Source organism: Elgaria multicarinata, chromosome 6 (assembly GCF_023053635.1).
Source record: "Elgaria multicarinata webbii isolate HBS135686 ecotype San Diego chromosome 6, rElgMul1.1.pri, whole genome shotgun sequence".
Lineage (NCBI taxonomy): Eukaryota > Metazoa > Chordata > Lepidosauria > Squamata > Anguidae > Elgaria > Elgaria multicarinata.
This window is the reverse complement of record NC_086176.1, coordinates 64,585,841-64,610,871: the sequence shown is the minus strand read 5'-3', so window position 1 is coordinate 64,610,871 and position 25,031 is coordinate 64,585,841. Positions and strand designations below refer to the sequence as shown.

At 37.6% G+C, this 25,031-nt stretch overlaps 1 protein-coding gene across 1 annotated transcript in view; it reads left to right on the top strand.

The window, feature by feature from the left end:
- The window catches only part of LOC134400119 (aminopeptidase Q-like), a 56,005-nt gene extending 31,062 nt beyond the window's left edge, over positions 1–24,943 (top strand). The window contains exons 15-20 of the mRNA XM_063128407.1: positions 2,997–3,091; positions 5,150–5,257; positions 9,665–9,835; positions 12,126–12,266; positions 13,367–13,391; positions 24,773–24,943. Of these exons, the coding sequence (XP_062984477.1) occupies positions 2,997–3,091; positions 5,150–5,257; positions 9,665–9,835; positions 12,126–12,266; positions 13,367–13,391; positions 24,773–24,943 (711 nt within the window). The remainder of the gene's footprint in view (positions 1–2,996; positions 3,092–5,149; positions 5,258–9,664; positions 9,836–12,125; positions 12,267–13,366; positions 13,392–24,772) is intronic.
- The last annotated feature ends 88 nt before the right edge of the window (positions 24,944–25,031 follow it).

The following is a 25,031-nucleotide window of genomic DNA, read 5'->3' as shown; positions in this document are numbered from 1 at the left end:
GATGTATCCTGACTCTGTTTATCCTGGCAGTGGTTTTATTTGAGCCTAAGTACACTAATAAATGCTGTGGTCTCTTTCACTCTCAGATTTGTGTGAATATTCATCTTTTGTCTCCGTGCTTACCAAAGTTGGCACAACATATGCTTGTAAAGCTTGCTTGTTTGTACTCTTGTTTTGTATTGTGCTAACTGTTGACCTATATCATTAATTAATGTGGATATCAAAATATTGTCTGCAAAATTGGCTGAAAGATTGCAACAAGTTATTGCAGCATTAGTTCAGCCAGACCAGGTGGGATTTATTAAAAATAGACAGGGAGTAGATAATCTTAGGTTAGTTGTCGATCTGGTTGCTTTAAATTCTGAAAGAATTCAGTCAGCCGTTATTTCTTTAGACACAAAAAAGGCCTTTGACAAAATTCATTGGAAATTTATTTTTATTACTTTGATTAATTTCAGCTTCCCAACTGAATTTTTGAAATGGGTAAAAAAACTATGTTCAGCTCCAATAGCTAGAGTAAGGACTAATGGATTATTTTCTGCTTTTCCCCCCTACTTGGTCAGGGTACTAGACAGGGATGCCCACTTTCCCCATTGATATTTGATTTATGCTTGGAACCCCTGGCATGTGCCATTAGGCAAAGCAGCAGTGATCACAGTTTTGCTGACTTAGAATTTTAAATTATTCTATATGTAGATAGTCTTTTATTGTTTATTTCAAAACTCCAGTCGTCGGTTCCGGCTTTGATTAAACTGATTAATAATTTTGGTGATTTGTCTGACTATTCAATTAATTGGTCAGAGTTGGAAATAATGCCAATTAGAGGTAACATACATTCTAGTGTATTAGCCAACTGGCAATTTCGTCAGTGTGCTGATTCCATCACTTATTTGGGAATACTCATTCCCATAGACATATCTCAAATTATTAAATTAAATTTAAATAAGTTGATTAATGATATTTCACAAGATATTGATAGATGGGCATCTTTAAAGTTAAGTCTATGGGACAAGGTTAATACACTTAAGGTGAATACTATACCTCAAATTGTTTGTTATGCATGGAATCCCCTTTCATATACCTAGCAAATATTTTCAAAAACTTAATACTTTGTTTCATAAATTCTTTTGGGGTTCCTCTCCACCAAGAATATCCCTAAAAAGGATGCAACTTCCAATCAAAGATGGTGGGTTTGGCTTTCCAGACCTTGTTATATACCATTGGGCTTATTTGCTCACCTGCACTAAATTTTGGTCCTTTCCACTCAGATTCGATTTTCCACCTTGTTTAGTTTTGGAATCACCCTGTCTCGAGCCTCTTTCCAAATGGATGGCATTAGGTTCTCGGAAAATTAAAGTGGAAAGGGCTCCACCCACAGTCTTAGCAGTTAGAGATGAGTGGCATATAATGTCACGCCAATTACACTTGATCTATTTTCTCATGCTAAACTGACCATATGGGGAAATCCAGATTTAAAGATAGGAAAGAAAATGTTTTCATGGCAGACTTGGAGAGACAGAATAATTTTTACCCTGGATGCAGATTGTTTTGTTTTGTTTTTGTTATTTTCAGCTGTGCATGATAAATTTAAATTACCTGCCACAGCTGAATGGCAATACATGCAACTGCAACCTTTCTTAGAATCTAGATTTGGCCCTGCAGCTTTCACTGCTTCAGAATCTCCTTTGCTATTGGAAACACTTATTGAGGCTGACCGGGTAAATCAACTCATGATTCATGTTTATAAATACTTATTATCAGTGAATAGATATGATACAATGGGGCTTCAGCAGGAGTGGAATAGGGAATTAGAATGTTCTATTTTATTGAACATTTAACAGTGGACCACTGTTTTAATGTAAAATATAGATGATGATGATGATGATGATGATGATGATGATAGTTATTGGGTGAAATCCAGCGTGTCCATCCTCCAGTGGAATGGACACTGCATCCCTCCCCCACACTCCCAAAATCTGCTCCAGAGGAGCAGAGGGAGGGAAAGTCCAATTGCATGAGCAGACATCTGCTTGCTTAACATTGGATGCCACCCATTATTATTACCATTCGATTGTCTAGGGAAAAGAATTAAGGATAGAACAAAATGCATAAGAAAAATGTTCCTGTCCAAATATAATATAATATAGATTAAAAAGAAAAATGGAGGAGGGAAGAGGGAATGCTAAAATTAATGCCGTAGCAGCTTAAACAAGCTTAAATACATAAGGCTGCCTTTACACTTTGGGTGGGCAACTTGTGCCCTTCAGTTGGCTGATGGGACATCTAAGCCAAGTTAGCCTTCCCTGCTTTACACACTTAGTAGTAAGTCCCATGTAACTCAATCATTGTTACTTTTCAATAGACATGCATGGAATTTCCTTGTTAGTTAGAGATTTTTCTTAAGGTCATAAACCATGAACATATACAAGGATTTAAAAAGTAAGTGAATACTTTCTATGCAAGACTATTAGCAAACTTTAAATTTCTGTTTTAGTTTGTATTCTCTTGTATCCAATAGAATTTGTGCTCACAATGATAAGTCCAAAAGAATAGAGTTGACCAAAACTTTGCTTTAGTGCAGAATATTATTTTCTTTTTTAGTAATATTTTATTGAACTATAGTAAGGTCCGGGCAATTTGCTTACATCGCTGTACAGCAAAACACTTGCACATGTTTAGTATTAGACTTTGAAATATTTATATCACGTGATCCATTACTCAGGGATGTGAAGTACCTGATGCTAAGCAAGTGCATACATTTGGTAGAGAAGTGAATTGTGGAGTATTTTCTAGGATTTGCATCTTCAAAACCTCCCTTCCCAGAACCAAAATGATTAAATCTTTATGTCAAGCTCCAAGTTAAGTTTTCCATTTGGAGCAAAATTAAATAGGAATTGATTAATGAGAACATTTGAGAGATTAGAAGGATATGTTTGTATTACAGTAGATTGCCTCTAAATTAAAAATAATTTTATGTTTTTTCCCTTTCTCTAAAGAAATACTTCTTACCACGAATATCACCAATATACCATTATAACGCATATCTTCTTCGTCAGAGTTTTGACGTATTGGCAGCTCACCATTCTAATGAGTAAGTCCTTATATGGTTTTAAAAGATACCAACTCCCTAGTTCTTAAACATGGAAAATAAGCCCCATCAGTATCAGGGAGACGCGCCTCCAAGAAATATATTTATTAGAATAAATATGATATGTATGGGTGCTTCCATATTAGGTGAAATGCTGTGCTTTTTGTGAGGCATCCAGATAACATTGTCATCAAATTACTGTCCTGTTTCCTATGCTGCTTCCATTTCTTTTTAGACTGCAACCCCCCCCCAAAAAAACCCACACACTTCTAAAAAACACTGAACAGTAGTGCAACCTTTGCAATTTTAAGTAATTTTATCTGTACAGCACCATGTACATTGATGGTGCTATATAAATAAATAATAATAATAATAATAATAATAAGAGACGTTGAATATATGCAGTCAAATTTCAGGGATTCACAGCTAGTTGCTCTTAGTCTGGAAGAACCTGATGTCATCACTCCTGCGTTGAAAAGAGTCAGCTGCACCGCCCAGCTTTCTTCCTCCTCCTACACCACTGCAAACGTTCAGGATTATGAGAACCTTTGGCAGAAGCTTCAAGGTTGCTTTCTCTTCTCCTCCTCCTCCCACATGCCCTTCACCTTTCAGTAAAACCTGGAAATGTGAGGAGGGAGTTTTAAGTTTTTGTATGTCAATGGTGGAAGCTTGGCCCGTTCACCACATGTTACGCAAAGAGAAACGGAGCAAGGAGGAACATGGTTTAAGAGTATACAATCTCTAATTATTTCAGGTGATTAATTCAACACAAGAATGCAAGTAGGGTTAAGAAAACAAGTCACTGTGCATGAGGAGTGGGGATGAAGTGGGAGGAAACCATTTCAGGAAATGATTAAAGAGTAGTTCTAACCATGTCATAGGAGCAGGAGCCACTTTACGCCCCATCAGAGGAGAGATCTTTGCTGACTAAAGGCTAAAATTCTAATTCAATACAATGGCCCTGTTCAGAAGACACCTTAAACCATGGCTTTAACCATGATGAACAAGGCAAAAAGCCGTGGTTTAAGGTGTCTTCTGAACAGACAATACATTGTCTTGGGAAGAAATATCATTGAACAGAATGGAGCTGTGTAATAATCGTTAAGATCATGTGGTTAAGGTTGCCAGACCTCACTCAGTAATGCCCACCCACGTTTGCCCTGCCATGGGGAAAGAGCACTGCAAGATGACAGTTATTACAGTGGTCGATGAGGTCCATTGCAGAGCTGCAGTTACAATGTAAAAATTTACATCAAAGAGTATTCTACTATGACTGGAGATCTGTTTTACACTTTTAAAAACCCTATCCTTCCTCCATGGAGCTCAGGATGGCAATCTACATTAAGGATGGGAAGACCTTAGACTTGTGGGATCTACTTTGTTATTTACTAGAACTCCAAGTTCTACCTATTGTAGTTTGGTGCAAAAGAAATACACCTAGAATAAAAGAAATCTGGGCTCTGCTGCACCATACTATCTTTATAGCACTACCATGCATGAAATACTCAGGAGAAATAGTATGTTTAACAAGTGTAAAATATGCCAAATATCAGTGTTATAAGTGAAAACTGTAATTTCATACAAAACTCACAACCCTAAATTAGGGGGTTAAGGGATGTGGGGAGAGAACCTTATAAAATATTTTGTAGTTGCGTCCTATAGTAGTTATAGGTATAGATACTTCTATACCTAGTAGTTATAGGTATAGATACTTCTGTGAATTTTTATGTAAGATAAATTTAGTGCTACTTGTTTGATCAATTGAGTTATCAAAGCATATACTATATATTAGGAATCTATAAGGTCACAGAACAGAATAGATTTGGAATGAAGAGAAAGGCTATTTGGTCTAACCCCATGCTCAAAGGCAGGACTATTTCCATTCCATTTCTTTATATAGGCGATTGAATTCAGACAGCATTGCAAATAGGTGTCTACACAGCAAATAGCTCTAGGTGACTCCAGCAAGTATGGATTAGTTAATACCAATGTTTTGATGAAGTGCAGTATGTTTAATTTCTTTCTCTCTCTTTCTTCATTGTTTGGGGACTTTCTTCCAAGATATGAAATAGAAACAATCTTTCAAACCGCATGTTGGCTTGGGCTCCGTGACTGTTTAGACCTAGCTTCTGAAATCTTCACCAAGTGGATGAACAATTCCAGTCCTCAGTAAATATAAATGTGTACATGTGTATGCAAATAGCTTGTATGTGTGGTGATTTATGACTCCCATAGGAAGGCAATACAAATTATTTTTATTTCTGAGAGGTGAAATACTGTTGATGATATTTATTGGACCAATCAGTAAAGTGAAGGTTCTTCTTCATGGTCTCTGTGCATCACACATATGGGTTCTGTGCCTCAAGGTATGGGAACCTGTGTGGTACTTTGGGAGCAAGCACTGAGGGCTGTGGACACTGATCCTAAGTCCAGAGTTCAGGGCCTTTTGCTATCTGCTCCTCAAAAAACTTGGAGATGTGTGAGAATCCCACCCTCCTAACATAGCTGAAGCCACCTAATCAGTGGTCTTTTCAGTTGCTCTGAACTAAACATCACCATTGGTATTGGACAAGAAGCATGGATCTGAGTCTATAGTGTTTTAGGCCATTGAAAAGGTGAAAGAGGGTGAGATAACACTTAGTAAGAGAGAAGTTTTATAGATTTTGTCCTTAAAATGTTTGGCACCTAAGGGACTGAATTGCTCTCTAGAGTTCACTACACACAAATAACAAAACAGGATCTGTGGGAGAAAACATCAGTAGGTGAGTAGTATGCTCTCAGAATATGAGCAGCTATTGGCAAGTACGAGCAAAATCTTCAAGATTTAGTATGATCACAGCTGTAGCTTGCTCGTCAATTAGCTCCAATAGTTTATCAACTTGTTTCGACTTTGCAGCATGAGTAGGAGTGTTTTAGAGAATGCAGTTCTCGGCGGGGACGCCTGAAAGAAAAAGCTGAGGACTTCTTAGTTATTGTTATATATTTTAACAGCTTATGCTTTTCTTCAGGTCAGTCTTTGGGGGTATGTTTGGCAATTACAATGTATATTACAAATGGCGTAAAACCGGGTTTAGTGTCTCATGTTGCAATAGAGAAACAGATTGTGTTATGCATTAGAGCCAGGATTTCATAAGAAAGTTTTATAAGTATTAACTGCTTGGCCTTCAGGTCTTTGCAACATGGGCAGGGGTGTCGCCTCTAATTAGTATTTATGTTGTATCTTTAGCTCCTGAAGAAGGATTTTATCCGAAACGCATAGAGCTAATTAAAGAAGAATTTATTAAAGATAGGAATTTTGTTTACCAGCACCAGAGTGTGTCTCTCTTTCCACATTCATTCAGATAGTATCAGACAAAATCACCACTACTATCTGAACAAGCAAGGTATAACTCCTTGGCCTTTCTCTGTCTTATGCTTCAAATCTATCAATGCCGCCTTCCCTGCTATCAACCTTGTGGCAGTTCATATAACGGGAGAGGACAACCTTCCAGCTGATGATCTAAGTCAGAACATGATGTTATCTGATGAGTGGACAATAGATCCATTGGTATGGAGAAACCTCTTTCTACAGTGGGCACACACCAAGTGGACCTATTTGCCAGTGCAACAAACAGTGAATGTGCATTGTTCTGCAGCAGAGCAGGGATTGACTCTGGATCCTTGGAGGATGTGTTTCTGCATCAGTGAATGGGACTCTTCCTGTCTGCCTTTCTGCCCTTCCTTCTTCTCAACAAGGTTGTAGCAAAGATCAGGGAGGACAATGCCAGTTGTTTCCTCCTCACCCCACAAATGTGGTTTGCACTTTTCCTTCATCTATCCTCTCAGGAGTATGTGCATTCGCCATCAATTCTGAACTTCCTGACCAGGAACATAGGAAGCTGCCTTATACTGAGTCAGACCCTTGGTCCATCTAGCCCAGTATTATTGACACTGACTGGCAGAGCATCTCTCCAGGATTTCAGGCAGGAGTTTTTCCTGTCCTACCTGGACATGGTGGTGATTGAACCTGAGCTACAGCCCCTCACCAGAACCTGTCATACAGATTTGGAGACACTATGCTTCACAGTATGGAGAATCCTTTGACCTTTCTGAATGCACAATGCCTCAGGAAGTGTAGTGCATTCGTGCTGGGGCTATAAAGGCATCTGTATGCAAGATGTATGCCACAATGTGGACTTCTTTCACTGGTTTTGCTAGCTTACATGGATTTGATCCAGTTCAATGCCCTTTGCATCAGGTTATTCCTGCCTTCTTTCTTTGAGGGAGAAAGGCTCATCTGATTCCTCACTGAAGGTCTATTTAGCCACAGTGTCAGTATCTCATGTTCATGTGGATCAAGTCCCAGTCTTTTAAAACCTCCTTAGTAAAACAGTTCCTGTGAGGCATGAAAAATCTTGCCCCTTCAGTTTGGAAACCAATGCAAGCATGGAGTGTCTCTGTTGTTTTTCAGGTTTTGATTACTAGGGCTGTGCTGAAGCAGGCTAATTTGGCCTTAATCAGTCCAGAACTGAAGCAGGTTGGCTTCGGGCCGAGTCAGGTCAGATCGGAGCTGAAGCACCTTACATGGGCCATTTGTGAGTGCCTCAGTAGTCCACCTTTTCAAGGGAGCCACGATTTAAAAATGGTGACTCCCTTGAAGAGACCCGGATGGCTATGGGCACTCATGATAAGTCCACATAAGGGATGGGGCTCATGCGGCTCAGCCCCATCAAGCAACTGCCCCTTCTCACGCCCTCCCTGCCACTGCCATGCAAGCCACCTGCTCCTTACTTGGTCCCACCATGAGCACCCGCAGCTGTCTGGGCCTGGAGGTCCTCATCATCGCTGATTTTTATTTATTTATTCATTACATTTCTATACCACCCAATAGCCAGAGCTCTCTGGGCGGTTCACAAAAATTAAAAACATTCGAAGTGTAAAACAACAGTATAAAACCATAATATAAAATACAATATAAAAGCTCAACCAGATAAAAACAGCAGCAATGCAAAATTGCAAATTTAAAACAACAAGTTAAAATTTGTTTATAGACTGTTAAAATGCTGGGAGAATAAAAAGGTCTTCACCTGGCATCTAAAAGCATATAATGTAGGTGCCAAGTGAACCTCCTTAGGGAGCTAATTCCACAGCCGGGGTGCCACAGCAGAGAAGGCCCTTCTCCTGGTAGCCACCTGTCTCACTTCGTTTGGCAGGGGCTCGCGGAGAATCGCTGACTTGATTCATCTCTGATTTTTACTTGATTGGAACATTGTTCTGCCATCTTCTTTCCTACCACCTCCATCACCAGTTGAGTCTGCTCTTCATTCCTTGGAGATCCTCCTGCCTCATCTACTCAGGGTTTTACACCTCTGTGTGTGGATGACGTGGGGAGGTCTCCCCACACTCTTGAAGTGTCGCATAAGAAAGGAGTCGGGGAACCCGATTCCTCACTTAAAAGAGTGGCTTGCCCTTAAATCAGGCAAGTAGCCTGAGATTAGTACATATTGATTCCCGCACTTTTCACGCAGTTCCAGGGAGGGGTTGAATCTCCTTTGTTGTTAAATAAAGAGTCCCTAGTTTATCCCAAGATCTGGTGTCTGTGTCTTTATTCTGTACTTCCTTCTCCACTCGCAACATCCCTACTTTAGTGTGTAAATATCTGGTACTGAGATTTCCTTCAGTTTCAAAGCTGTGCTCAGTGGTCTTAAGGCAACTGAAGGAATAGGGGGGAACCCACCTAAATCATGCGTGCTGGGATGGTTGAGGAGGATTCTTGCCCAAAACTCCTCAGCTGTTGAAGGTTCCCAGTGGGGCTCTGCACAAGCCCAGAGCCCATATGTGTGATGCACAGATAACCACTCAAAGAACTACTAACAACTTTTCTTTGACTAATAACTGCAGCGTTAAAAACAGCTCTATTCTCTTTTGAAGGAAAGGAAAGGAACCTCTCGTGCAAGCACTGAGTCATTACTGACTGTGCAAATTTTAGTTCGGATTGTAAATAGAAACTTTTCTTTAAAAATAATAAAATACCATAATTATTCTTTTCAAATGCAAACAGAGGTTTCTTACTTGTAGAACTTAATTAAAGACTGTTTGAAAAAGTCCAGTTACAAAGCTGACCTAAATATTCTGCGTTGAATCCAGCTGTTTCTGTCTACCAGTGGAATGGGACCTGCTAGTGGAATAGATTGCCCCTCCAGAGAAGGTTTGAAGGAAGTCAGAGAAGGTTTGAAGGAAGTCAGAGGAGCTGTACAGGAATTAGGGGAAGTGTGCTTGCGGGATTATGGATGTCACCCCCTCACCTTTAGTGTCTTCATATTTGTACATTGGATAGTTTTTTCATAAGGCTATTCCCTTTTTTATTTGGAAAAACAATAGCATTCCCAAATGTGAATCTCTGTATTAGTAAACTCTCATAGTTGACATTCAGAAAGGCTAGGATTTAAGCTATACTTATCCCATCTAGCTAAAATGCAGAGCACAAAGATCGTCATGATAGGAATGTGCCATAAATTACTTTATTTCAAGAACGTGTTTTAATTATGAAAAAATATGTTGTACTGTGCCAGTTCTGAGTCATATTCTATCTTGCAGGACTCCCTTTTGTCTTAGCAAATCCATTTGTTGCTATGGTATTCAGCTGGGTAGTGACAAAGAATGGAACTTTGCATGGAAAATGTTCAAGCGGAATGACACCAAAATGTTGGAAAAACATTATATATTCTCTGCCCTGAAATGTACCCGAGAGCCATTGTTACTTCAAAGGTGAACATACTTAACTTACATTTTCAGTGCATTTAAAATAAATTATGATTTGCCAAGTCAAGGATAATTAATAGATAATCAACACAATTGTGCACATCATTCAGTTCTTCTCTGGACAGGGTGTTCCTATGTGTTCTGCAACTCTATAACGATTATTCTTAGGATGGGGTCTCTCTCTCTCTCTCTCTCTCTCTCTCTCTCTCTCTCTCTCTCTCTCTGTGTGTGTGTGTGTGTGTGTGTGTGTGTGTGTGTGTATGACAAATTGAAATACTTTTACTGTCATGAATGTATGCTTAAGGAAATGAATGGTGCATTGAAGATGATTTGAAATGCCATATGATTTTAGAAGAAATTATCCACAGTTGCACCTCTGCAAACAGAAAGAGGTTGTTTCATTGAAAATGAAATATGATTTATTTATTTAGTTAGTTTTCTGTGGACATGTTTCGTTTCAGCAGGGGCCTTTTTTCAATTCTTCAAGATATGGTTTAACCCACCTAGTTAAACATAGATATGGGGATAGGGTCACACTGAGTAACCCCATCCCCTGATACAGTATAAATATCTGTAAATAGGTAGAGAGGCCTATGTGCAAAGGCAGGAACCCTGTGATAGCACTGTACCCACAGACATCGGGAACGATTGGTGACATTCACAGCATCAGGGATAGGGACTATTTGAGTGGGGGCATGGCCACAACAAATAGCCCCAATCCCTGATGTTATGAATGTCACAAGCTTTTTAAGTGGATAAACAGTCACAGGATGCGTGGAAAAATAGTTCTACTTTTTAAGAAGTCCAATGTGTTTTGGCCCATTATCTTGGTAATGGCCTTCCCCATGAGCTATAAAAAGAGAAAATATATTTGTTTAGTATATCATCAATAAAACTACACAAATAGCATAAAGTAATACATATTTCAGAAATTGCCTATTTATACTCACAGTTCTTTAAAAAGCCTTCAATAACTGTCGGAACAGTCTCATACATTTGCAGATAGTGTGTGAAAAGATAGTTGAAGGCGATACATTTTATACCCTACTGTATGAGTTATATATATACCAGAAAGATGTTAGTCATAACTCATGATTAAATGTCAGGATCAAACTGGATGTCTTACTTCATAAAAGAACATCTCTAGATCAGGTTGGATTTGATTTAAATCAATTTGATTTAAATTTTGATTTAAATCATGATTTAAACCACTACTCAGAAAGACCCAATTTAATCATGTGACTTCCCCCTTACCAAAAAAAGTTCACTCTTCCTCGCTATATTTTACACAACTCAGAGTTACCAAAGACTCATTCTTGCTGGTATAATCTTAATATTTACAACCAGATGAAGATTTCATTTTTAGGATAGCAATTTTTCAGATTAGTTTTACAGTTATATATATAAAAAGACCGATTTGGTTATACTATTAGAAACATCATAGATAAGATAATTATGAAATTATTGTGAGGTGAACTATCTCCAGTTTAATACGTTAATCATTCATATTTGGACAACTTTTCTGTTGTACTTTATTGGAAGGAGAAAAATAATTTTACAGAACCTCTGGAAGAGCATGACATTGTGAATGGATTAATAATGGAATTCATTTACCAAAAAATGTAAACAGCCTCATGCTACATAATTAAAAACTAATCCTTATTTCATGATGAATAACCTTTGGACTATAATGTATCTTAAATAGAAAAAATATCTTTAGATAGATTTTTCCTCAAAAAGCATTTTATTAAAAAAAAAATCCAATTTAAATTAAAAAATCCAATTTAAATTTTTAAAAATCTGTTTTTTTAATTTTTTTAAACAAATCATTGATTTGTATCCACCCTGCTCTAGATGCAATCGCTCCATTACATGTGAAGAAAAAAATCCATCTCTTCATTGAGCCTTCATGGAGCTAAGGTTTTAAGTGGATTTTGGGACCTTGCATCTAGAGACTTTACTTAAAACTATTTTTCCAAGCATCTTAAGACCAGTTATATATTTTTAAAATGTATTGCGGATGCTTTTCAGTTGTCTCATACATTTAAGTGGGTAAACAACACCTGAATATGTATCTACACAATCCAGTGACTTTAGGAGCTGCCAAATTTGGCATTAGGAAGTAGTATTTTGTGATTCACAATACAATTATAACTATGTAAATGTTTTACATCCCTTGTCCATTATGCTTCATCTGTCCATGCAAGATAAAAATGTACAAATGCTGATACTAAACTTAGTAGTATGTTTTCTTTATTATGAATTTTATATTTATTTTGAACTCTCTTCTCCTCAGATTCTTGAGGTATATCCTCAATGATACTGACATTCCAACAGAAGAATTAAACAGAGCAATTAAAGATCTGGCAAGAACTGAGGTTCACCAACCGATAATACAGAAATTTGTCGTAGAAAATTGGTCGCATTTCTTCAATAGGTATGGGAAGCAGCTAGTTGATGTACTGTCACTTTAATTTTCATTTCTTATGCTAATGTACAGGGGCTGGAGATACTTTCCCCAGAAGTCTTTGCATTCTTGTTTTGGCATCTTGCTAGAGTCTGCATTATAAACAACCTTGCAAATATTTACACTAATAAATAATTATTAGTCTTCCTCATCTTTTTGATAAGTTCTAATTTTCATAAAGAAACAAATATTAAGAAATGTATTACCATATCAAGTTTGAATTCTAGCAAAGCATTTTAACAGAGGCATTTGGGCTAATATTCTGTAAATTCTCACTGACCTCTGAGCCTGCTATTGTTAAATGAACGTGGGAAAATCAAGGTGAAATTTCCTCATCTAAACTCCAGAAAAAAATTCCTCATCTAAACTCCAGAGAAAAACAAAGCTTTCCACCTTAAATCAGGAAACATGTGCTTTATTTATTATTTATTTATCAGCCCGAGACCGCGGGAAAAACCGGACCCAAAGTGTAGGGCTGCATCCCGGGGCCAGGGAGGGATGATCCCTCCCTTATCCTGGGATCCCCTGTGCAGCATCTGGACACACAGGGGCGATCCCGGGTATCAGCCCGGGATAACCGCTGGTCTAGCTAAGGCCAGTGTTGGCGCTTGCCTGACCTCCAAAGGCAGGGAGTTCCATAGGAAGTGGGCCACCACACTGAAGGATCTTCTCCTGGTGGACTCCAATCAGGCCATAGGTCCATGTGGAATTACCAGGAGCTCATGCCCTCTGACAACCATGCAGCCTTTTCTCCATGCAGCCTCCCACGGCACCACCCATGCTGCTCTGGAGGGTCCACTATCCCTCTAGAGCAGATTTTTGTAGGAAGCCAGAGGCTGTAGGGAAGGAGGAATATTGCCTTCTCATAAACTTCTCACAACAACATTCCATGAGCAGAATTCTGCTCATAGGATCTCTAGATTCAGCCCAGTATCTAGAGTTAAAATAGACAATCTCTCAACAAGGAAATTGGGTTGGCATAAATTTAGCATAAATTTCTTGGCATAAATTTAGCATCTTATCAAAATGCTTTCTCCCTTACGAACACTTATTTTCACTTTCTGTTACAGGACTTCAATATCAGCTGACCAAATGGTAAGTAGAATAATTGAACCATAGCTTAATTAAATAACATAGAACAGCTGCCCTAAAATGAAAAGAATTTGAGCCATTTGAAAGTCTCATTACCATTTTTATAATAATATGATGACTGTGGCACAAGGTGTTGAAGGCAGAGCCATCTTCTCAATGTAGAACTCCTGCTTGCATGAGGTGTCTCCACCCAGTTTTCAGGTATCACCTTTCCCCCTCAGCCATTCATGGCATAACTCATCCCATAGTTGGTTTCCATATGGGCAAGTGTCTTGAGAATTCCTTTCATCTGCCTTGTGCAATTCCGCAATGTTTCCTTTCATTAAAGAGGTAAGGGATAAAGGATTTGGAAGTCGCTGAGATGTAGGTAGAATGTTAATTATAACATTCGTGAAAATGTTCAGCTTTGAATAACACCTAGAGACTAACTATTGCATGATCATTATTTTAGTTTCAGTTGTTGCTTGATATAACATCTAAAAATGAAGAAGGAAAACGATCAGTGACTAAAATGATCAATTGGCTGAAGAAAAATATGGATGACTGACATTTTGGAACTCTTTCAAATGTGGTTTTTGGAAGTGACTTTTTTAAAAAATGAACACCCATTATTTGTGTGTAGAAAAGAATGTGACCTCATGTTTCAAATGGAGGTGATCTTGTGATATGCTGCCCAGTACAAAACAGGCTTTTTTGTTGTCAAAGAGATCAAATTTATACCCAAGACATTACCAGTCAAAATATGTTTGCATATCATAGTGTGTTCTTCCTCTGCAGGAAAAAAAACCCTGGGCCTAGACAGTTGTATTTTCTTGTTCTGTGGCCTATTTGGTATGTAACATAGGACATGGCATACACCTTTTTAAAAGTTCTGCTTTCTTACCTTTTAGATGAAGGAAGTGGTGGTGGTGCTAATGATAATGATAAAACATACCTTAAGACTACACAACTGTTGTTTTTATATTGTTGTTTTTATGTTTTTGATGGTTTTAAATTTTGTATATTTTTAATGTTTGCTGTTTTTAACTTTTGTAATCTGTCCAGAGAGCTTCGGCTATGGGGCAGTATATAAATGTAATAAATAAATAAATAAACATGAATGTGTCCTCCTGATCTTTGCAGACTGGTCTATAGATGTGCAAAGCTCATTATTTTTAATATTTAAAAAATTGCTACACCAACTGTATGAAAAATCACTTGGAAAATTATCCACAGATATTTAATCCTCTGAGTGTATTGTTAGGTTTATTACAAAATCCACATGGCATGTGGGTCACTAGTGTTCAAGCAAGGCATATTTGTTTGTGCAATATGGACTTGCTATTTACATATAAAAATAAAATTGGACTAACAAACCAAAGTGTTGATGTTCCAATTTAATAGCTGAAAAGAAAGAGTGAAAATCTGTAAAGGGAAAAAGACAAAGAGGATAATCCAGCACATCTTCCAATGCACTTAAGCACTAACTCTTTGCTGGATTTTAGAACATCAAAGAACAAAACAGGAAACTATAATTCAGGATTATAGAAAGATATCTGAAGGTAAGTTCCTCTCCCGATCCTTTGATTATAGAACAATGTTTTGTTGGTCCCTGGTCGACAGCTGGTTGGCCACTGTGTGAACAGAGTGCTGGACTAGATGGACCCTTGGTCTGATCCAGAATGGCACTTGTTATGTTCCCTTTTCACTGCTGCTACCGCATAACAGAGCCCTCTGGGGTAGGGCATCCTATATGCCAGGGATGGGCAACTGCAGCTCCTGAGCCACGTATGGCCCTCACTCTCATTTCAAAAGCCATCTGCATGAAATCGCAAGAGCATTCTGTCCATTCCCTCACAGGTGGCTGAATGGGAAGAAAGAGGGAAGCAGAGAAAAGGGGGTGGAAGAAAGATATAAAAAAGGAGGTAGCAGAAAGAGGAAAGAGGTAACCCAGCCACATTTGTTTTTGGCCTTGCTTACCCCAGTATATGCCCCTCTGCAGATTACTCCAAGGGAATGTGACAGGAAAAGGTTTCTTGTTCCTGCTATATGCTAACAGCAAAGTTGTTATCTTACGTGTAGTCAAACCATGTAGTCATGTAGTCAAAACAGCACCATCCACACACAAGAAGGTGATATCAAGATAAAGCACTTAGCTCACTTCTCCCCCTCCCAATGGGGATTCCTATTGCCAAGGTGCTAAGGTATACTTGAATGACAGTGAGGCTAAATCCGGTAACACCGCAGTGACCAAACAGATGCCTTTGGGAAACCCTCAAGCAGGATGGAAGGACAATAGCCCTTCCTTCCACAGTGGTTCTTTAGCAACCAATATTCAGAGGATGCTGGAGGCAGAATATAGCAAAGTCCATAGTTAAGCCATGCACAGTGTGAAGAATTGCTTCATTTTTTATATCTCCCACATTCACCTTCATTAGATAGCCACATTTTTTAGAATTGCCAGAAAGCAAGAAAAGCTTGTTTCTAATCAGTTTCTTCACACCATGAATTATTTTATACATACCTATTGCATCCCTTTATCTAAATGGAAAAGTACCAAATGATGTACACTTTTCTCATAGGGAAGTTGCTCTAGCCTCCAGCTCTACATTGTACATTTCGAGATGCAGCAACCAGAAGTGTACACAGTATTACCAAGATGATCCTAGGTTTTGACATAATGGGAAATTCTAGCTTTATTTATTTATTTATTTTATTACATTTTTATACCATCTAATAGCTGAAGCTCTCTGGGCGGTTCACAAAAATTAAAACCACAATAAAACAACCAACAGGTTAAAAGCACAATTACAAAATACAGTATAAAAAGCTTAAGAAATACAGTATAATACAGCTTAAGAAACTAGGATCTGGGTGCAAAAGCTGTTCAGCAAAGGGAGGGGGAGGAGTGTGCCAGTCCAGTGCTCAGTTCTGGCTTGATGGTTTGTGAAGCTGAGAACATTTCATCTCTGAACTGGTCCTATGAGAGCTGATGTTTGTTACGTTCCTTTCCTTGTATCAATTGTACTTTCTCTTACACATTCACAGAATATTTATTTATTTAAAATCCCTCCTTTCTGCAATCAACACAGCAAATAATAATCACCATTGGGTTTAGTTTAAAGAATTTCATTTGGATTTCCAGCCACTTTCAGTGAATACTAATACTTTAATCCCACTTAGATCAATGGAATATGTTGATATTCCATTAATATAAGTCCCATGGATTTCAGTAGGGCAGGATGTATACTAATGCTTTAAAGCGCTTTATAACAGTTTTGACAATTGTTGGGGCCGAAGACACAATCCATATACTGTTTTCAAAACTTATAGAGCGCTATAAAACAGTAGTGTAGATCTGGATCAGGACTATGGCCTAATCTACACCAAGCAGGATACTGCATTATGAAAGCAGTATATCAAAGGCAGGAGCCACACTACTGCTTTATAGCAGTATTGAAGTGCACTGACAACTGTTGGGGCCCATTGACACAGACCATACACCGCTTTCATACCTCTATATACTGCTTAGTGTGGCTCCTGCCTTTTATATACTGCTTTCATAGTGCAATATCCTGCTTGGTGTAGATTAGGCTGGATCCAATGTAAGTCTGGATCCAATGCAGTAAATTTGTATTTTTCCATTTACATTTACAAAACCATATCTTACAGCCAGGAAAAACCACATTGTCCAAAAGCAATAGTGGCCAGGCTTGCTTTTAGGATCCATAATTTCAAGTTTAGTACCCTTGAAGAATTAGAAAAATATTTGAGAGCACAAACTTAATGTAAAGTCGTGCCAAACAACAATCTAAAGCAATAGGCTTGGCATTTCCAATTCACAACTTTGCATGACTTAACCCTAAGCATTAAATGGCTGCTTGGAAGCTTAAGTATTCTATTAATATGTAGCTCTTACTTGTGTCAAAGATGCATGCTGCAATTATTTTCCAAAAGTCTGTTTTTGTAAAATTGGATACATCAAAATCTCTTATTTCTATAACATGCATTCCTCACAGATTATTTGGTTTGTAGAAGTCCAGTTATAACAATGAGACGTATTCTTCAAAAAGGGGATTTCAAAAAACTGACATGTATTGATGATTCTGGTTTGCTGTAAAGTGTGAACAACCACAAGTTAAACCCCCAAATTTTGCAAGGTTTTGTCAGGAATCCTATCCTACTTTTCAATAATTGAGAGTGCACCTACAGGGACACTGCTGAACTGTCATACTGAGTCAGACCAAAGGTTCATCAAACCAGCCCTTTATTTCTGAGAAAGAAGAGCCAGATGCTCCCGGAGAAGAAGGCAAAAAAAAAAAATTAAATAAATCCCTGCTGTATCCTCTCCAGTATATGATAGCAGAGATGCATTTGCTTACCAGAGATTTGTCTCCTCCTTCTTCAGTAGATGAGGAAATTGATCTGAGACTAGAAGAAGGAAAAAGTGGCCCTAGGGGAACCCTGCATTGACTTTGCTCCTGCCTATACCAAGATGATCCTATACCATTTGACGCAGACCCAAGTCTCAAAAGACTGTACCACAAATCCATAGAAGAGGCTTGAACTTTTATTGGACCATAATAGGTATAGAATATTAGCATGCAGAAGGAACACAAATGCCCTTTTCATAAAGGCAGCAAAAATTAAACATGAAGAAGTAAACAAAGCCTTCAGAATGATTAAGTAACATCCATTTTCCAATCAACATGAAGCACCAAGATGACTCAAGCTGGATGTTCTGCCAGAAAGGGGTCCTGGAACATGAACAATAATGTTTTGGCCACTTTTGATCACAGTTGTGACACTCAACACAGCTATTTCACTCATGTCCTGATTGTGGGTTCCTGGTCAACAGCTGGTTGCTCTCTGTGTGAACGGAATGCTGGACTAGATGGAACCTTATGTTCTTATGTTGACATATTCTACTGTGACACAGACTGCCTGGATTATTGTCTCCAGGATGGTTTTCTTGCAAAATACAGTAACAGAAATGTGGAACAAAGTGACCTGCCAGCAAATACTTGAAATCCTAACTTAACTGTATGGTAATTTGCTCACAATTTTTGCCAAACTAACACTTCTCACTCACACAATCCTGGCAAAAACACCCACCTCACTGAGCCTGTCTTCATAGGATTTGTCCTCTGTTTATATAATTGTGGCTCTCCATCTTCTGTCTTGATTACATCTGTAGTTTATTTATTTTGATGAGGTATTTCTTGAGTGTTGGAATTTGGAAACAACTTCCTGTTAGTACCATCTGAAAGGTAACTGGGCATTTGGATAGGGATAGGGTTGGTGTGTGCAACAACCACAAGATTCAGTTTGGACACCAATTTGAGAATTTGGAAAATGGTCCAATTTATTTTAGAATGATTTAAAGTCTATCCTGTTCAACTTGAGTCCAAATCTGACCAAGAAAAAGCAGGGACTGACCAAGAAAAAGTTCTTTGGGATGTGGTGGACAGTTCGATGAAAATGTCATTCCAGTGTGCCACTGGTGTGAAAAAAGGCAAATTCCATGTTAGGCATAACTAGGAAAGGAATAAAAAAATAAAACTGCCAATATCATACTGTGTATGGTGTGACCCCACTTGGAATACTGTGTACTGATCACTTCACCTAAAAATGGATACTGTAGAGTTGCAAAAAGTGTACAAAAGGGGAACTGATCAAGGGGTTGGGGGCATCTTCCCTATGAGGAAAGGTTGCAATGCTGGAACTGTATAGCTTAGAAAAAAAGACAAAAGTAAACAAGAGGAAATATGATAGAGGTGTACAAAATTATGCATGGCGTGGAAAAAGTGGACAGGGAAACATTTTTCTCCCTCTCTCATAATACTAGAGCCCTGGATTTTACAAAATAAAACTGAAATGCACTGGTAGACCAAAGCTTTTGTATTCCAGAATGTTTCTGTGTGCCTAATGTTGAATTTTCAGATTGTAAAATGCCATGTGAAACCAGTCTTTCCTTTCTCAACTTGCATGCAACTGTTTTGTGTTTGCAGTATTTTACTGTTGTTAATGAACAAGTCATTTTTAACTGAGATTGCAATTTTTAAAACTTTTACACTGGCAATTTGAGATAAAAAATATTTTTAAAGCCTATGGTACTAGTTTTCTGTCTGCTGTTTCTTAGTAATTGTGTTGTCACTTTTACAAAATTATTTTGTGCGCTCCTTCCCTGAAATTCAGGAAATGTCTTTGGAGAAGAGACCACTGGCGAATTATGAGCCTTAGTAACCAAAGCAACATCAAATGAATGAGGACGTTGCTTGTCTGCTTTTATGTTTCCATTAAATTTCCAAAGAGGAGATGTGCAAGTTTCATTTCACATCTTAACAGATGCAACATTTTCCCTGTGTAAGTTCCCTTTTGAATGTTTTGATGGAAATGTAGAATGCAGAAATGTACATCCACTTGCAGACCCATTTATCAAAGACACTCATGTATTGCAGAGATGTTTGAGATAAAAACTAACCATATTTGTAAATTTTACTGAAGATTACCATGAAGATAAAAACTATCCATATTTTTGTTTTTGCTGGAGCTTTTACCCTACGTAATGGTTCTGTTAGATGGTTTTCCAACTGAGCTCTTTTTTCTTTTTAAAAATTAATGTAGAATCTCTTTAAAGTCAACATCTTTTCTGTATCAGCTAAGAGAAGACTAGACAACAAAAACGTACTTTGGGTCAGAAAATCCAACAACCTTTTTTGTTTTTTTGTTTATTTAAAACACAGTGCAAAAACACTTTTACTTTTATGCTAAAAGTTCTACTAAGTCTATGGTAATCATAAAAACAAACATTTGAAAACTACAGTTCACAGTCTTAAAATGTTCAATTTTCTATGATCATACAATATTCTCATGTAATCAATAGAATCCATGATTAAACATGTCTCAGGTGCACTAACAATATTAATTGGCATAATCACATGGCCCATTGTGTCCAATTATATTTGTGAACAACAAGCAAGCAGCATTGCTACTAAGGGACTATTCGTAGTTCTACAGACAATTATGTGATTTTACTGACTGTTGAATTTGTGCTGTGTCAAACTCCAAAAGAAACACAACTTCAGGTTGCTTGCTGCAGTTTAATTATCTGATTAGGTAAGTTTTACCTAAAAAACTTTTGTATGAGCTTGATAGAAAATAGTGATCTAGGTATGTCACATTCAGAGTATCATTTGTCCATCGTAATTTTCTTTAAAACATAAACAGACATAAAGGTGGAAAGGACAGGAAAAATGCCAGAAAAATACAGGAAAAACAGTTTTAGTTTTTTTCCAAATAAATAAATAAATAAATAAATGGAAAAAATAAAACATCTTTGGATTATGAAATATTTCCTTTTAAAATGTTAGACAAAATATTTATAGATTGTTACCTAGCCTCCATCCCCCCCCCCCAATGATTTCTAAAAACTATGTAATAAGAACACTTTTATAGAAAGACTAGTGACGTAAAATGTCTGGAAATAATGAAGCCATGGGGTATTTTTTTTTCAGTCCTCTCTGTAAGATTCCCAGCATAGTTATTTTTTTATTCCTTGTTAAAATTATTGATCTAAAGTACATTTTACCGATAGACATTTATGCCCAGTTTCCCAACATGTGAGTAGAGTCACCATTATGCATTCCTGACCGTCAATGTGCATTCTTGACAGTTTGGGTTTTGTTCTATAGAGTTCTGTGTTTCTGACGATGTAACAGTCATTTAATGCAGTTCTAATCTATTCAGTTATTTACTGAGTTTACTTTTCAAAGTTTATAAATATAATGATAATTTTATGAGCAAACGAAGTTATACATAAAATAACTTTAGGAACAGAAAGGCTGCTTTAAGTTCCTAATGCAGCCCTCCTCGTCCTGGTGCCCTCCAGACGTTTTAGACTACAGTGCCCAGCATTCCTGACCATTGGCCATGCTGCCTGGAGCTGATGGAAGCTGAAGTCCAAAATATCTGAAGGCCACCAGGTTGGGGAAGTCTGTCTCAAAGCAACAAAGTAACTTTTTAGATTTGTAAAGAATGCTTTTAAAAAGTATTGTTTATTTTTCAATTTCCCCAAAATTTCTGTTCCCCCACCCGAAAAAAATGGAAACCCTGGATTTTTTCCCCACGGCCTAAAAAATTCCAGAAATTTTACATCTCTAAACAGATATCTTAAATCTAGCATATTAAAAGTGCATGAAATTTGTGCCAACATTAAAAAGTCTGACACTTGATCTTAAGCTGAGGCGAACTTTAATAGATGGTCAATTAGTATGTATCATTGCGTGCATGGTACTCAAAACATTTTCCGTTCATATTCATATGAACTGTTGCATGCTTCCTTTTACGTGGTTCTATAATAAGAGGAAAAACAATTAGCTGGAAATAAATAAATCTTGGGGGCTAAGAATAAACTATTTTAGTTTTAATATTAGTGTAGTTTTAATTACTGGAGTAATATACTTCTTCCAATCCAAGATTTTTATTTATAGAATTAAAAGAATGTAGCTGTGGCACTTGAGAGGAAGTAAAAAACAGATTCACACTATAATATTTTTCTCTCTCCTCCTGTTGCGGAAGAGATTCGACAGAGGAAGCACTTCTATTTTCTCCAGAGAGATTTATTGTTTCATTTTAAACTTTAACATTTAAAAGTAAAACAATTTTTTTAAAAATGAAATTTTCTGAACAGTGTGTTTTGATCCAGCCTGGTAATCTACCCAAAATTTATATTGGAACCAATAGAGGAGTTCTCATGGTAGATTTTGAAGCCATTACATGTCAGCAGTTTCTCTTCCAAAAAAAATATGATTTCTATTATCTTACTTCATAAGAGATTGAAGCAGCTCTGCATACTTGTATGTTGTATGTTAAATATGGAAAGAGATTAGATTTTGCCAAATGGTGGAAACATTCATTTACTAGCCATTACCTTCAAGCTTGATCTTCGGTGTGGACATTTGTTTTGATGCTTGGGCTCTGGTTTCGGTCCTTTGGGAGTAGGATAGAGGTTGATATCAACTCACAGTAATTGTAAAACAGTATTTCTAGACACTGTCTTCAGTGTGCCCATGGCATATCACTAGTAAGTAGTTTAAATCTGAGGGAAGGGTTTCTTTTCTCAGTGTGTGGGCTATTGCCAACTATGTCCCTAAAGCTATGTAACTGGAGGGTGCAATTAAATTTTCCACACTGTTAGAAAGTAAGGGTGGTCATATAATAACTATATACCATTTAATTGAGCAATATGGGCTGCTAAAGGCATCTATAAATCATGTTTGATTCAGATTTCAGATATAAGCAAGCTGATACTATACATATGTACTATATTGAAAGACCCAGCTGCTATGTTTTATATGTAAGCAAAAAGTGAACTGATAGAGTGAGCAAATTGATATCAAGAATGATAAATTATAGTAACTGAAAGAATTCTAAACTAATAATCTGATTAGTCCATCTCACGGTGACAATGCCAATAGTCTAAATACTTGCTTTTTTCTGCATGTGTTTCTTTGTTTATTCCACTGAAGGAAAGAGAACTGCAGCATTTCTCCCATTTCCTAACTCTATGAATCCACTAAAATTCTAGAACTGCCTTTGAGTCTATTGCATGATCCAGCTGCTCACTGCTGATTGTTGCTTACATGTCTTTATTTAAAAGTGTGCTGAAAGCAGAGCCCAGAAACTGGTGGTTATCGTGATAACTCTATATATCTTATGTTTATAGTCTAGGATGCAGAAAGGTTTCTGTGAAAAGGGGCTATCGAAGCTCATCTTGCATTAAGCTCATGCTAGCCAGTTTTGTTGTGGGTAATCAGGAAATAGTTGTGATATGAAATGTTTTCACTGGCTTCATTATCTTCAGAAAGATACATAAGATCACTGATCAGATGTTTACTCCTTGTACTTGCACCTCTGGCATTAAAGCTCAAAAGCTTGGGGATCCCTGTAATGGATCAGAACCTTCAGAGTTCAGTAAGCTATAGTTCAGTTGAGCTGGCTTAAAAATATTGTAACAACTGATATATAATTTACTGAACTCTGAACTTTCTGAACTCTGAAGATTCCATTCATAAAATGGCTATTACGGAAATAGGAATCCACAAAGCGCATTTCACAGAAGGCAAACCATGAGGCTAAAATACAAGGAACTCACCCCAAAACCAGAATACCAGACAGCAGTGGAGTCTGAATCTCAAAATATAAAAACAACTGCTTTGAGCCCACATCAATAAGATTCACTTCCAAACCAGTTTCATAAGATGTCCATTATTAAAGCCTTACAGCATTTGTCAGATATAGGTAGTTAAATACCTCATCGTGGGTAATAATGTTTTTTACCACCTATTAAAGATAAGCATTTTCAATATTTATCTACCACAAAAAGTTGAGTATGACATGCAAATCTAATATAAAAAACTATACTTTCAAGTATACTAACCAAAGTTGTTCAGTTACATACCACTGAAAAAAAGCTAATATTTTGGTTAAATGAATACGTTTAGAAGACATGTGTCACTAGTTTGCAAAAATTCAATATGCACCCATTGGTTCACCATATATTTTCACATCAAAGAAATTATTTATTTATTTATTACATTTATATCCTGCCTTTTTTCCTCCTTGAGGAACCCAAGGAACCATTGGTTTTCTGCTTGTCAAGCAAGCGTCTTAAACTCTCTGAGTTTAAGACAGCTGTAAAGACTAGTCTCTTCCAGCGGGCTTACCCAGATGAATTTTAAACCGAAGATTTTTATGTTGTTGTGATTGTTATTTTAATATCGTATTGGTTTTACATGAGCTTTTAACTAATTTTATGTATTATATTGTGTTTCATGTTCCCCGCCTCGATCCAGAGGGAGAGGTGTGTAATAAATAAATAAATAAATTATTATTATTATTATTATTATTATTATTATTAGTAGTAGTAGTAGTAGTAGTAGTAGTAGTAATAGTAACGATGAGAAAGGAGGAGGAGGAGCAGGAGATAGAGCAATAGCAGCAATGAGAAGATGGACTCACTGAGGGAAGGATGCCATTGATGGTGTCTTGCTCAAGGACAACCCAAAACCTGGAGCTGGCACTCCCCACCCCACCCCACCCCATCCCTTTTGCCCTTCGGGACAGCATCTAGTGAACGAAGCCCTAAGAACTTCTGTGAAATTGAATAGTGCCCTTCCACTGAAAGAGGTTCAGTACCTCTTTCACACTTGCTCTAGGGAAAGAGAGAATGTCCCAGAACAGAGTCGTTTTGAGGATTAGGACAAGCAGAGCACTGGCACCATCTTTGAAAATTATAACCTCCCTTTTTGTCAGGTTGATCATCTGACAAAAACTTCTGGCAAATCTTGCAAGTTTACCAATTGTGCTGTGTTTTCTTGCCTCGCTGTTTTAATGTGATTTAGTTCTTTACCGGCATTTTAGAAGATAAAGAACTCTGGGTGTGTACTAAAGATTATGTGACAGAAGGCTACCATAATTCCCCCCGCGCTGTCATTGAACCAGGAACTCCACGCCAGAGTCGTCCCCAGAAATGTTTATTAAAAGGCAGCCCCGACGAAGAACGCTCAGCTTGAACTGAGCTTCTCCTCCAATCCTGAAGGGGGAGCTATGAGTCCAGAGGAGGACGCTACGGCCAGTTTGCTGGTAGTTTGGAGCTCCTTG